Source organism: Centropristis striata, chromosome 16 (assembly GCF_030273125.1).
Source record: "Centropristis striata isolate RG_2023a ecotype Rhode Island chromosome 16, C.striata_1.0, whole genome shotgun sequence".
Classification (NCBI taxonomy): Eukaryota; Metazoa; Chordata; class Actinopteri; order Perciformes; family Serranidae; genus Centropristis; species Centropristis striata.
This window is the reverse complement of record NC_081532.1, coordinates 9,027,431-9,040,567: the sequence shown is the minus strand read 5'-3', so window position 1 is coordinate 9,040,567 and position 13,137 is coordinate 9,027,431. Positions and strand designations below refer to the sequence as shown.

Genomic DNA, 13,137 nt, shown 5'->3' with positions numbered 1-13,137 from the left:
AGAGAGCATATTGCCTGAGTTTATGCATGCATAGGCTTTTTGTTTGTGTCGGTTTGCCTAAACTCACACACACACACACCACAAAGTATTTTTCCAGTTATGAATTAGAGAGAATATTAATACTGTCTGAGCTGTGGATTTTTTGTTTTCATTCATCTTGTCAAACAGATTTACTGGAGTGCCGCTGTTTGAATGAGTGCAACTGTTAAACATTTACAGTTAATTTGTTCACAGTTACTACAATGAAGCCATGGAGAGTTTTGCAGCCTGCGAGGAATGCTTGAAAACCAAATTTGGTTGATGTAGCTTTGTTTTACTAGACAGTATGGCTTTCACTAAAGTTTATTTTCAACTCAGTTCTACATTATTTGCATTGCATTCATGACACAGACATTTTATACGTCTCTGGGTCAAATTAAAGCAAGTTTCACATAGTGACTTATTTTCCAATCCGCAAGAATGAGATAACATTTGACCTTTTTTCGCTTCAATCAATCTTGTGTTTGTTAAATATGCCTCCTGAGGCGTTGCTGTCTTAAATGCAAACTGCTGTACCTACATCTAAAACAGATGAAAGCTTCAGTGTGCTCTCTTCAGTGTTGACTGTCTGATCTCACAAGACATGCTCCACTTTCTTCTCCCAGTAACCCATTAATAGGACTGTCTGAGAAAGTGTGGTTTTTATGGCTATTTTTAGGCAGGAGCAGAGACACTATCACATTTCTTCAAACTTGTGTAGGTGAAACGAATCTTTTCTAGGTCTTCCAAGACATCAGATTTTCTTCGGCAAGGCAAGGTGTAAGAGCTGAATGTCTGCCACTGCAACTGAAACTGCAGCTTTAGATCACTCCACTCTCTTTGAATTCACTCCTCTGCATAGAATGAAATAGTTTAACTGGGCGTTCCAAACTGGACGGAGTGAAAAACTTCTTTGTTGTCAAACAGCCAACATTCCTGACATATTTCCGTGCTGCTGTAATCATGAATGCATGACTACAGGAAGTGCAGTAGTGTACCTGATGAACTTCAATGTAATCCCTTCCTTACTTGCAAGTTAATGGCTGTACAGCAGATTTACTGGCACAGCTTTGAAGTTTACAACTCTAGTTTAACAGAGCTGAATGGGAAATGCCATAATTCACTGGCTAATAAGTGTGGAACTACACTTGAGCTGCATGTTTGATTCTGTTCAGATAGAGCAGAGCAGGCGTAAAGGGGGAAATTAAGCTTATCTAATATAAAATGGATCAATGCTTTAATTCACATTTTGCTGTCAAAAAGCTCATTTAACCAGCAGAGACTGAAGAGTGCTTATCCTAACTCTGATAGTGCCAGCTGTTTTATTGTTGCTCACTGCGATGACCTTTTCTGAAGCGTGCAGGATGATTTGTTTTATTTCCTGAAAGGTTTCGTTTATTGCACAGCCAGCTACAGTATATCCCATGATACAGTCATAACTGCTGACAGGCTCAGCACTGTTGTACACCTTCAGAACATCAAACTGTAACATACTGCTACAGCAATAACAACCTCTAAAGCTGACAGATTGCCAGGATGTTAACATTTAAACCTCCTCTTCCTCTGCCTGCAGGTCGACAGCCTTGGCTCTCTTAAAGGCAGTGTGGACGTGGGTAACAGCTACACTGGGGTGGGTAGGCCGTCCATGGCACAGGTCCACAATGGAGATGTGGGCGGGCACAGAGACAGGACGTCCGACGCCTGCTTCCCCAAACAGGAGAAGAGGGAAGTGGAGAACTGGATCCCCAGAGACCCTTCCTCTTGCCGGGCAGAGGACAGCTCCCAGGGTCAGAGCCTGAGTCGATCCCCGGAGAACGGATTCCTGCCCAGCCGAGAAGAGCAGGACTCGGAGAAAGACAAGGAAGACAGCCTGACGACGCCGCGCAAGAAACGAGGGAGGCGGAAACTGGAGCGCCCAACGAAATGTGAGTTTTTGGCTTCGGCTCGTTTCGGCTCAGCTATCTTTTGATCTGCTCTCTGTGGATCCAGCAGGGAAAGTCATGTGCATGTGACTAGTACAAGATGTCGAGTAATGAACTGTAAATGGATGTCAGACTGAGTGGGTCTGTGCAGCTCAACACAGTGAGCATGGCACTGACACCGTCCAGATTAGTAACACTGAGGATAAAAGTGTTGAATTCATGCTGTTTTTCCATGCCGTAGTCAATATTAGGGCTGCGGTGTAAATCATTGTTATAATGTTTACACTGTTGATATTCATTGTTTACATATGTTGAATGTTATATATGCTAGATTACACTTCTTTTGATTGTCTTGATGGGGCTTACCAAATGCTTTCTAGAGTGCAGCGTGCACAATATGACAAAAGTAAGATGTATGATGGATAAACAGGTAGTAGCAATGGTCAAGAAAGCAAGACATGCTGCATCAATTGTTTTTGAACTCATGCATCAAAAAGCAGAAATTCCTTGAGGTAATGGGAATTTTTCAGTATTTTTTGTAACATTTTAGAGACTGACTAATTGAGATCAGATCAATCGATAAAGTTTGTGCTAAAGATATAATTAAAAAGGTGACAGGACTTCTTGTTCTTATAAAAAATCCATATATATAATACAACATTTATTTTCTAAAATATAACGTAAAATAATTAAATCTTACACTTAAAACTGTACACCTTTTTACAATAATCCATAATATTAAATTGAGTTTTGGTCCTACAGAACCAAAAGTGCAGCAGCAGATAACTTTAGCATATAAAGATGAAATAAATCAAGGGGGGCATTGTTGGGAGAGAGTGGTGCTGACAGGTAGTTTCTAGTCCAAGATTGAGATTACCAATACCACTTAGCTGCTGCTCCACACTCTGCTTTTTAGTCCTATCGCTCTCTCTCTCTCGGCCACGTGTCTATCTTGCTCCTCTCTCGGCCTCAGAGACACTGGCTATGACCTTGATGAGGAGCGCAGTAAATAAAGCCCGGGGAGGAGCGACTTGTCTCCTGGCAACGAGCCTCTGTTGGGAGCTGGCAGGTCTGTGTTGTGGCCGCCTCCCCGTCGGGGGCCCTGCCAGGTGGATGGCGTCGTGCCCAGAACTCTTTACAAACTGAGTATGCACTCTGTATTCACCTGATCAGTGCGTCTGGGATCTGTTACTTCACTTTGAAGCAGAAATCTGGGATAACCCTGTTAGCTTTTGGTGTAAATGACTAAAAACGAACCGGGTCTGCAACTCTGCTCCCTAATCTGTGTTTGGAGCCAATGCTGCTCAGCTTCAGTATGATACAGTAGTGAACACAGAGGGCATGGCTATGAATACACATCTTAGGGCATTGTAAGGTCAAATGATAAAAAATAACCGAATGAATGTAATGCTTTGTGATTCATTTAAATTAATTGCGTATATCAATATTTGCAGTGAGAAGTATTTAAAAATATTCAGAGCCTCCGTTAACCCTCTGTCCTCCTCCACTGGAATTGGCCTGCAGTCCATTACAATCCATTTAGTGATTGAGTTGATTACATTTTTCCACAGGTTGACAGTAGTCTGGCTAACCTAGACCACCATGGCTGATGTAGTGTTATTGTATTGGTAATCCTGTGAAAACTTGTGAAAACTTGTGTTAGACTTTTTTATATATGTTACATCTTTTTTGTCAGACCCCCAATTTTATAAAAGTGCCACATCAAATCGCTTTTAAAGTACACTTAGTTAGTATTGGATTACTGTAACGGTAACATTACATATACAAGTCATTAACATAAACTGCACTGAAGCATTAACCTCTTAAAGGTGACCAGAAATCCAACAAGATGACCTGTACTATTCACTGTATATAACCACTTTTCATGAGCCCTGTGTAGTAGAAAGATATAGGGAATGCCAGCCTGGTATGTACAACAAAACCCTATAGCTGTGTGGTTAGCTTTAAGCTAGTCTCTCGCTAAGACTCTTGCATATAGACTGACTCAAGCTCGCCCAACAAGCAGTCACTCTCACTCACACAGTCATATCACAATCATACTTACTGACAGGTTTCACAGCATCTAAGCTGACCACATGTTCACCGACAACTTTTGTGGACACAAAAAAACTTTCTTCGATTTTTTCAACAGAAGCAACAAACATCAGACTGCAGCCTTAACCACAAAAACAAAAGAAAGGACTAGATTAAAAGTCTGCACGGGGGTTTGTAGGTCCCTCAAGACCTGCAGCAGATGTTAGTAACATGTTTTTTTTTTTCTTTCAAGGCTGCGGGCAGGCAGCAGCTAACATGCTGTAAACATAGCGCTGGATAGATATTTGGTTGTATGCAAGGTCCACGCACATTAAATTGCTGTTTTTTATGCTTCAAAGTCACCAGGCTCTTTAACAAAAACAGTAATATATATAGTAATTCAGTAATTTTTGCATTTGAAATAACCCTTAAAAACACACCAAAGTCACAGAATAACACAAATAAAGCAGGTAATACAGTCACTATGGATGAGTACCTTATACAACCACCCAAATTCAAACTATCCCTTTAAATGCACTAAAAACAACCATGCAGGGAGATATTAGTCCCACTACTAAACAAGTTTGAAGAGAGGGATCATTGGTATTTCATCTCAGAGAGGCGAGTCCTTGGTGGGGGGCAGTGTGGTGGATCGATAGTCCACTAAACAGGGTTTCTGTTATCCATCTGGAGGGCACAGGAAGGATTTGAGCTCCGGCTGGAGTGGAACTGAGCTCTAGCAATACGAGAGCTGGAACCCGCTCAAACTGGCAAGGTATACTCTCTGTGGGCAACATTAGCCAGCTCCCCTCACAAACCCAATGACCTTGGCAGTCCATACCGCCTGACCGATTTGTTATATAGTCACTTATTCCCGATGAGGACGACGAGAGAGGGATGGAAAAAAAAGAGCAAGGGGGGAGGGAGGAGCAGGGGGCTCAGCTACACATGGAACCAACTTGAAGAGGCTGCTAAGAGAGCGGACTATTGTTTGGACAGGTCTGTAGGGTACTTCACTGACAAGCTGGTGTTGGCTGTGCAGAAAACATGCCATCAAAAGTTGTCCTTAACCTCTCAGGGCTCAAGTGTTATGATAGTGTTTGGGCTTCAACTCGGCAGATAGTCATGTTTACTCAGGCTGTGCCATCACGCTAAATTAAGGCACAGCTGCTTGAATGATATGTATATACTCTGCTGGTGTCACATCACCAGAGGTCGGGCACTTTTACAGTAGAAACACTTGCTTACACTGAAATTAAACATTGTGAAAGTAATACCAGAGTTGTTGGTTTGTGTTTCTGTGATAGAGCTGATTTTGGCTTCCTTATCTGTTTTTTCTGCTGCTGCTGCCGCGGGTAAAAAATGTTTAATGAATCATGAATCCTGACACTGCTGCCTTAGTGTTTCAGTTGGGTGGTATCCATGCTCCTTGGCTAACCCCTCACCGATCTGCTAAACACAGGAAAACAACGCTGGTAAAGAATTAATAACATGCCCTTGTTGTTGTGGACCTCCACATCTTAAATCATTGCCAAGTTAATGGGAAATCCCAACTGGAGATTTTATTGTGTTCAAGACATTTTTATTAGACTGCGGTTTCAGTGCACGTTTCACCAAATATTTTCTGTGCTATTTTTGACAATCTTCACCCTGCTGCTGCACCTCTCGCTTCTGGTTTTGCCACTTCCTCTGTACACATGGGCATTTTCTTTCCTGTGGAAAATATTTGTCTTTTTAAGAAACTGCTTATAGTATTCAAGAGTTTTGAATCCTTACAATACACCAGTGTTGGAAGGAGTATTTAGATAATTAACTTAATTAAAAGCAGCAGTACTGCAATTTAAAAAACACTCCATAAAAAGGTAAAAGTCTATATGTTTAGGCGGCAGAATAAATTGTTAAAATTAAAAAAAAAAAATCATTGTCACAATGCTTAGTTACATACATGTTTTTTACATGACAGCAATGTAAATACTCCTGGATTATTATTATTAGAATGACTGGTGGGGATGCCATGGTGAGGGCATTTTTTCCACCAGTTAATAAAGCGTGTTCCCAATTACACCTGATATTTAACAACAAAAGATATTCGTAGATGATGCTGTGTGTGTATATATATATATATATATATATATATATATATATATATATATATATTAGAGAGAGAGAGAGAGAGAGAGAGAGAGAGAGAGAGAGATCTTTCTATCTATATATAGACCAGGGTTACCAGACTAACTGAATTTCCCCTCAGGGATGAATAAAGTAATTTTTAGGTATCTGTAGAGTGTTTACTTTGATCTATAAGTCCAAGGTGCTGTTGGAGACGATGTGATATCACTGAGGGTTTCAGAAAAGCAACAACATTAACCTGAAGATGAGAAAATTTGTCAGCAATTTGTGTCGACTCTACCACCACTTTCTGTTTCAAAAAGGAGATGAATACCACACTACACTCTACACCACCTATACCATAAGATAGAAGAGACTACACGCTACAGAACACACCACAACTTTGCAAGTATGCAAATACAAAAAGTGCAAAAGTCTAAGGATAACAAAAACTATAAAGGTGCAAATACAAAATTTATACAGTATGTACAATGTCAAAATCAGGTTACCAGTATGGATCGTAAAAATATGAACAGGTTAATGGGTGGAGTTGCAAAACCGAATTATAGGCAGATGTGGGAGTACAGGGTTAATACATTATATGCACGATTATGTTCATGATATTACATTGAATTGCACATTAGAGACGCATGTCTTGATCCGGCTGAGTACAGTGAAGTGAAGCAGTACGTTGTTGCCTTTACGGCTCTGTGTCAGCAGTGTGGGAGGGGCCATGCTAATAGCAACCAGCTGTGTGTCTCATGAAGGGGGGATATAAGGTCAGATGTGTGACATTTGCCAAAGTAAACCTGGCCCGTCTCCACACTCATCATAACCTGGGCAGCCACTCTAAACCCTCTGGGTTGCATCAAACCCTCACATGGCACCTGAGCGCACAAGCTGCCGTGATCACAGACTATTTTACACTCTGAGAATTCATAAAGAACCATTATCTCTCGGCAGTTTTATTAATTTGATGATGTGGAGGGCGAGCTCACAATTTGGGTTAATAAATGTGTCATGCTGGTTACTGATGATTGCAAAGCCACTTGAGTTGAACACAGATAAGAGGATAACCGATGTGGTCAATTTCCACTCTGCTATGAATGATTCAGGCAATCCATTGTGTCGCTGTCTTCTCTCTAGATGTGGAGCACAAGGAGGAGGACGGGCATGATGCAGTCAAGACTGAGGTAAGATTTCTGCTCTGCTCAGTCTTTTTTTCTCTGGCTGACGTAACCTGCAAAGTGTCTTTCACACTTGCCATGGCTGTAGCTTCCTTTTTAAGGGCGAATTACCTTTCCTGTCACAAACTGTGAATCCTCCACTAGACAGCACAAAAGACGGCTGTGGTACAGCTCGAACAAACGTGCTTCTTTTGACTTGAAAGGGGATAGTTTTTGTAGCAGAAATGCTGAAAATAACTGGATTCTCAACCTGACTCCAACAAACTGGTATGTTATAAATACACCAACCCACACAGAGTTGTTTCAGCAATTTTCATCTTTTGTCTAATGACTTACTGTTGATTGTAGGACAGGTTGTATTAGGGGATGTTACTATAGCTGAGAAGGTGTTGTTCAACGATTTGGAAATACACTTTTTTTTCTCTTTTTCTGAGAGATACATGAGAAGATTAATGCTACTCTCATATCTTTCCGTTATATATGAGGCTGGAGCAAGCTAGCTTAACATAAAGACATAAAGAGTTCTCAAAGTCCTCCTACCAACACCTCTAAAGCTCACTGATGAATCTTTATCACATCTTTTTATCTCACTTGTTTAAAGGAATGCTTCAGACCCAAAATTATTGTTTACATATCAACTAGACACCCTGCTTCACCTTGAATTTTTGTAGAAATCATGCAAATCATGAAATTTCTTGATTCAATTCAACTTAACAAGGTCCTTATTTAACACAGCAAAACTATATCAAAACATCTGTTTGGATCATTTTGTCACACTTTGTGCAGTATAATCCAAGTCTCATGGACTTTATATATACAGCGTGCTAGGATTACACTACACTAGTTGTGTGGGAGTTCTTTTTTAATAGGAGTTTTTATATAGTTTTGCTGTTTCTAAACACTGCCCCATTTACTACAACTCATCAAGAATTTTCTGTTTTGGGATTCTTCGTTCATTGTGAAGGCATTCAAGTTTCTTCATGAATTCAAGGTAACACGGGGTGAGTACCTGATACACAAATATCTTTTTGGGTATAAAGAATTCCTATTCCTTCAATCTGTACAAAAACCAAATTATAAAAACAACAATTCTTCTCATCTAGCTCTCAGCAACAAAGTGAACAACTATATTTCTGCCAATATCTAACTATACCTTTCACCTTAATTCTGTGTATCGTTTACTTTTTCCCCACTTACTTTTCTGCAAATGTATGAAGAAAGCTTGCACAGAAAGTAAACTTTATCTGCACTATTGCTAGACTAGAAGCTTTGCATAGTTGCCTATCTTCAAGGTCCAGAAAAACTGAGTAGTTCTCTTGCCTTTGGACTTGTGAAAGAAATGGTACCTAGTGGTGTATAGATTTGAAATATCAAATACACTTGGGAGCTTGTTGTATCAGTTGGTGCCGATGACCTTGAGACTGTTGCCAGGGAGTTGTGATTAGACACTGTGGCATCGCTTCTTGCTGCCTGACCAATCACAAGCTAATGGCACCATACGGCACACTAACATGTGAGTCATCACCTTTTTGGAAATTAGACAACCCCATCGCCTCAACGGCAAATTACTCACTTGTGAACCACAGTCTGTCTCGCAGGCTCTAGTGACAGATGGAAAGCACAGATTTATTACAAATCTGAATGTTTGATGAAAAAAAAAAAAAAGGAAAAACAAGTAGCTAACTTTTTTTTTTTTTTAACTCCCTTAAACAGGGAGGTCGAGGCAGGAGGGGAGTTGGTTGGGAGATCAGCCTTCGACAGAGGCCCATGCCCAGAATAACCTTCCAGGCTGGTGACCCTTATTACATTAGCAAGCGGACCAGAGAGGAGTGGCTGGCCAAGTGGAAGATGGAGGTGAGTACCCCAGCTCTCTCCCAGCCAATGTAGATTACAGGGTCAGGCATGGACTAAAGCTGCCAGGGAAAGATAGGGCTTGTGGTGCATTCACAGCCAAGTGTATTTGATGGGTCATTTGATATCTCATGAAGGTACCATTTATTTCAGTGGATTTCCAGGCCTTTGCCTCAGTAAGCTCCTGTATTTCCTGACTTTGTTCTTGTGTATTGTTTTATGCCTGCTGCCCGCTACAGGATTTTCAAATCTTAACTGATTTTAAAAAAGCAGACATAACAACCGATTTAACCAATTCTTTAAGTCCCCTTGCACTCAAAAATGTGTTGACCTTGACTAAACTGACTTGTATCCGTGCAAAGCTTGTCACTACAGAGATGTTTTCAAATTCCTCTACTAAAGGGGAAGACGTCTGTGCATTTTCCTACAATCGTAGATTCAAACATATGCTGGGCAAACTCGATTAGGTGCATCACTACTTGGAAAAGCCAATCCAAAGCTGTAAAAGAAACCTGAAACCTCCAGGGCAGAGCGGATTTGTCTTTACAGAGCTGTTACATTGTAGAAAATATTAATGTATGTTTCACAACCACTAACGCTGTTTCAACCACTGCCAGTTGCAAGCTAACAAACATCATAAACAAGCTAGAAGGTGCTAACAACACTAACTATTCGGTGATGTCTGCTTGTTGCTGGTTTTTTTGCACGACTCACTCATTGTGGAAGTCCAGAGGCTTACCGATGTTTTGTCTAACGAAGAAAATAAACTAGACGCCAATACTACCACCACAGTCTGCAGACCGTGAGCCACAGAGCTATGTGGCTGGCTCACACTGCTCAACCTAGTATGAAAGCAGTGGTGGAGGCCAGATCCAGAATTTCTCAGGAAAGGAGGAAGAATAGATGTCCTTGCAGCCCCCTTTGAGGGTTTTTTTCTGTATTTTCTATGGCTTTAATATTTTAATTGTAAGAATACCCACAATGGACAATTCCACCAAGATGCAGGAACAAATGACCAAAACAACAACAACAAAAATGGATGTCAAGGCTGAGAAGATGGAATCAGCCTAGCTTAAACATTTTACAGTGCAAGTTGAAGGTGAGTTGGTAATATAGTTTTTTGGCAGCATCCAGTTGGTGACACTCTCCATATCATACTGCATGATTTCAAGAGGTAAACATAAGACATGTTTGATATTTTGAAATTGAGGAAACTCAGATCCAGTCCATAACTTTACAACGTACAATTTTGTCTGTAATGCCCTCACACTTCAGGATCATTTGGGCAGATGGTTTGTTATAAACAGCCTCTAATTGGGAACATTGATTGACTGGAGGGCTGAATCTGATTTCCAGATGTTTCCAGACGAAAATAATGCTGTAAATTACTTCTTTACATTTCACATATACTTTTTTTCATGGGACAATTTCTTTGATGGAAAATAGTTCCAATTAAACTTTCCACATGAATGTAGAGCAGTAATAAATCATTCTCAGCCTTGGAAACAGTAGTTTTCATACACTACAAGTTCCATTTAGTAGATATTTTAGAGCTTTCAGCAGTATCACACCATCGTACTTAAGCTCAAGAACAGCAACCATATGGAGTTCCACCAAAAAGAATTGTTTTGACAACTTTCCAAGGTCAAGAACACGAGAAGTCCTTTAGGTATTGAGAGAAATGGAAATTTGAGCTACAGAGCAAACTGCATCTATTCATGAAGATCTTGTGATTCGATAGAATGCTACTAGGCTTTTCTACTGGTATTTTTTAATGCATTCAAAATCATTACACAGCACTTGCTATCAGCCAATGTGGTAGCTTATCCAAGCTCTGATCTTCCTTTTTGAACCTCAACAGAAACAATAGATGTTAAATCCTATATATATGAAGTTCCCCACATTGCTCATTACTTAGTCATGTTAAATATGGCACCTGGTAGTAATGTGATGTAGTGCAACTTCATCTGTTACATAATGAGGAGTCTCCGTAGTATCAACATGGGGTCTTCCATTTCTTTTGCCTTCCCGCCCCCCCTGCTCTACTCTGGAGAGGGCTCGGAGAGCAGCCATAAAAATGTCTCCAGGGAGGAAATATTGCCAAATTAGCAGGACATGCTGGGGTCCCACAAGTGAAATGTTGTAAAATACGAGGCAGTTCACGAAGTTACCAAACAGAGGCGGATTTTCTTGAACAAGCAGCTCTACAAGGCTGAGATTTAAGGGGATTTGCAAGATGTAAATTTTTAGTGTGGCTGTTTTTTCTCCCTTTTTCTCATCTGGCATATTGCGAGCTTTGATCTAATTTGCACAAAGACTGATTTGTTTTGGCATCAAAGGATTTCCAGCTTTCCAGAGGCGTACTATGATGCATTTTCGTTTCAGTTCTACTTGACACAGAGCTATGCTGTTGCATGTTTCTGCAGCAGCGAGGACATGGTGCCTGAAAGGGTTACTCCCGTCTTGCACTTTCTCCAGGATCTCTCTTTTTTTTTCATGTGCCTTGTGTTACAGTGGACTTCTCCGTCTCTCCCTCCCTGTTTCCCTCCCCCATTCTTCTCCTGACCCCTCCCCCAGCTATGGAAATGAACTCTGTGCTATGGATATGAGGGTGAAGATGAGGTTTGCAGCAAATTTCCAGCCCTGCTTGCAAGACAGCCTCTTGGCTCGCTGCCAACATTTTGCAAGTCCTCTCTAGCCAACCAGAATTCCTGTCGGCAATCACCTGACCCTGAATTCCCAGACAAAGAAATGTTCATGCTTTCTTTTTTTAAGCGATCTCTTCTACCCTGAGAGTGGGGGTGAAAAAAACTCAAGCCCCACACTGGATTATGAAGGTTGCACGCTGGTGTGTATGGGTATGTGCACTGCATTGTTTGTTTGATAACACGGAGGGATTGTGTGCATGTCTGATTAGCCTGCTTACAGCGAGGGGAATATGCTGACTTCAGGTATTTCCACGAGAGTTGTCGTGGACCATCTGCTCTGCACGGCTTAAAGGGAAACCGTCTCTTTAAAAGGGAAGAGTGAGCAAGCTTTAGCCGTGTTTGGGAAAAAGTTGCTTGCCTGAAAAAAGTTTTTCCCGTGGGGTGAATATGTGCTGAAACTATTTCCTGTTTCATAGCAGTGCCTAGAAATGTCAGAGCAGCGTTATTCTCTGTTAGGTCAGATATATTTACTTTAAGAATGTTGCTGTTTTGTGAGAGCCACCATGATTTCCCCTTACATAACTTTTAACTGGGAAAAAGGTGAAGTTGTTGTGTAGGCCTCAGTCTCTCTCCCTCTTATCATTGTGTACGTTGTTCAGTTTGACACAGGTCATAGATTTACTATTAAAAGAGTTATTTGATAACTTGAAAAGCTTTCAAAGGGCTCTGGAGGAAGCCGTGCAGCCTCCTCAGGGAGCTTTTTTAACAACTCCACTTGTGGATTCATGGGGAATTCTGTTTATGTATTCATGGCTGACTCTGTAATATTCCTAATTATCTCTTAAAAGGACACAATACAATGAGAACCAGATGGCCTATTTGGGTGTGACCCCCCAAGGCCACTCATGAAATACACAGCCTTTGTAGGGATCTGTGCTAAAATCAGGCTAATGAATGCAGTGGCCACATCGCTGCACAACAGAACCTGCCACTTGTGTATTTTCAGACAGTATTTCCACTTTAAAAGCTGCATGTTTTTCATGTTTTAGGATCAGTTTTTGCAATGTTTCTGGTCTGCTGCTTCTTGAGTTCACTACACCTGTCGTGACTTAAGGAAGTTTTTATATTTTGTTCGCAGTCCTGCTCAGCAGATAAGCATAGGTCTTTGCACTGAAGACATATGTCACTGTATAATCCATCAAACAATTACACAAAACAGTCCCTGCTGTGTCTCTCCTGCCTGTTGCGCATGAGAGACTACTGCATTCAAAGGTCAAACTCTTTTGTGTTGCTTCAAAGGCTCGCTGTCATGTTGTGTAAGGAAGTAATGTTCAGTGACAGTTTATTTCATCTAACTTTTACCTTTAA

General features: G+C 40.9%; 1 protein-coding gene across 3 annotated transcripts in view; it reads left to right on the top strand.

Annotated features, from left to right (window-relative positions):
- Positions 1 to 13,137, top strand: part of dnmt3ab (DNA (cytosine-5-)-methyltransferase 3 alpha b) — a 46,880-nt gene that overhangs the window by 10,852 nt on the left and 22,891 nt on the right. For 2 of the 3 annotated variants that reach the window (XM_059353896.1, XM_059353897.1), the window contains 3 exons: positions 1,592 to 1,943; positions 7,230 to 7,276; positions 8,984 to 9,124. In XM_059353896.1, coding sequence (XP_059209879.1) covers positions 1,592 to 1,943; positions 7,230 to 7,276; positions 8,984 to 9,124 — 540 coding nt within the window. The remainder of the gene's footprint in view (positions 1 to 1,591; positions 1,944 to 7,229; positions 7,277 to 8,983; positions 9,125 to 13,137) is intronic. The other variant, XM_059353898.1, reaches the window with a different exon arrangement.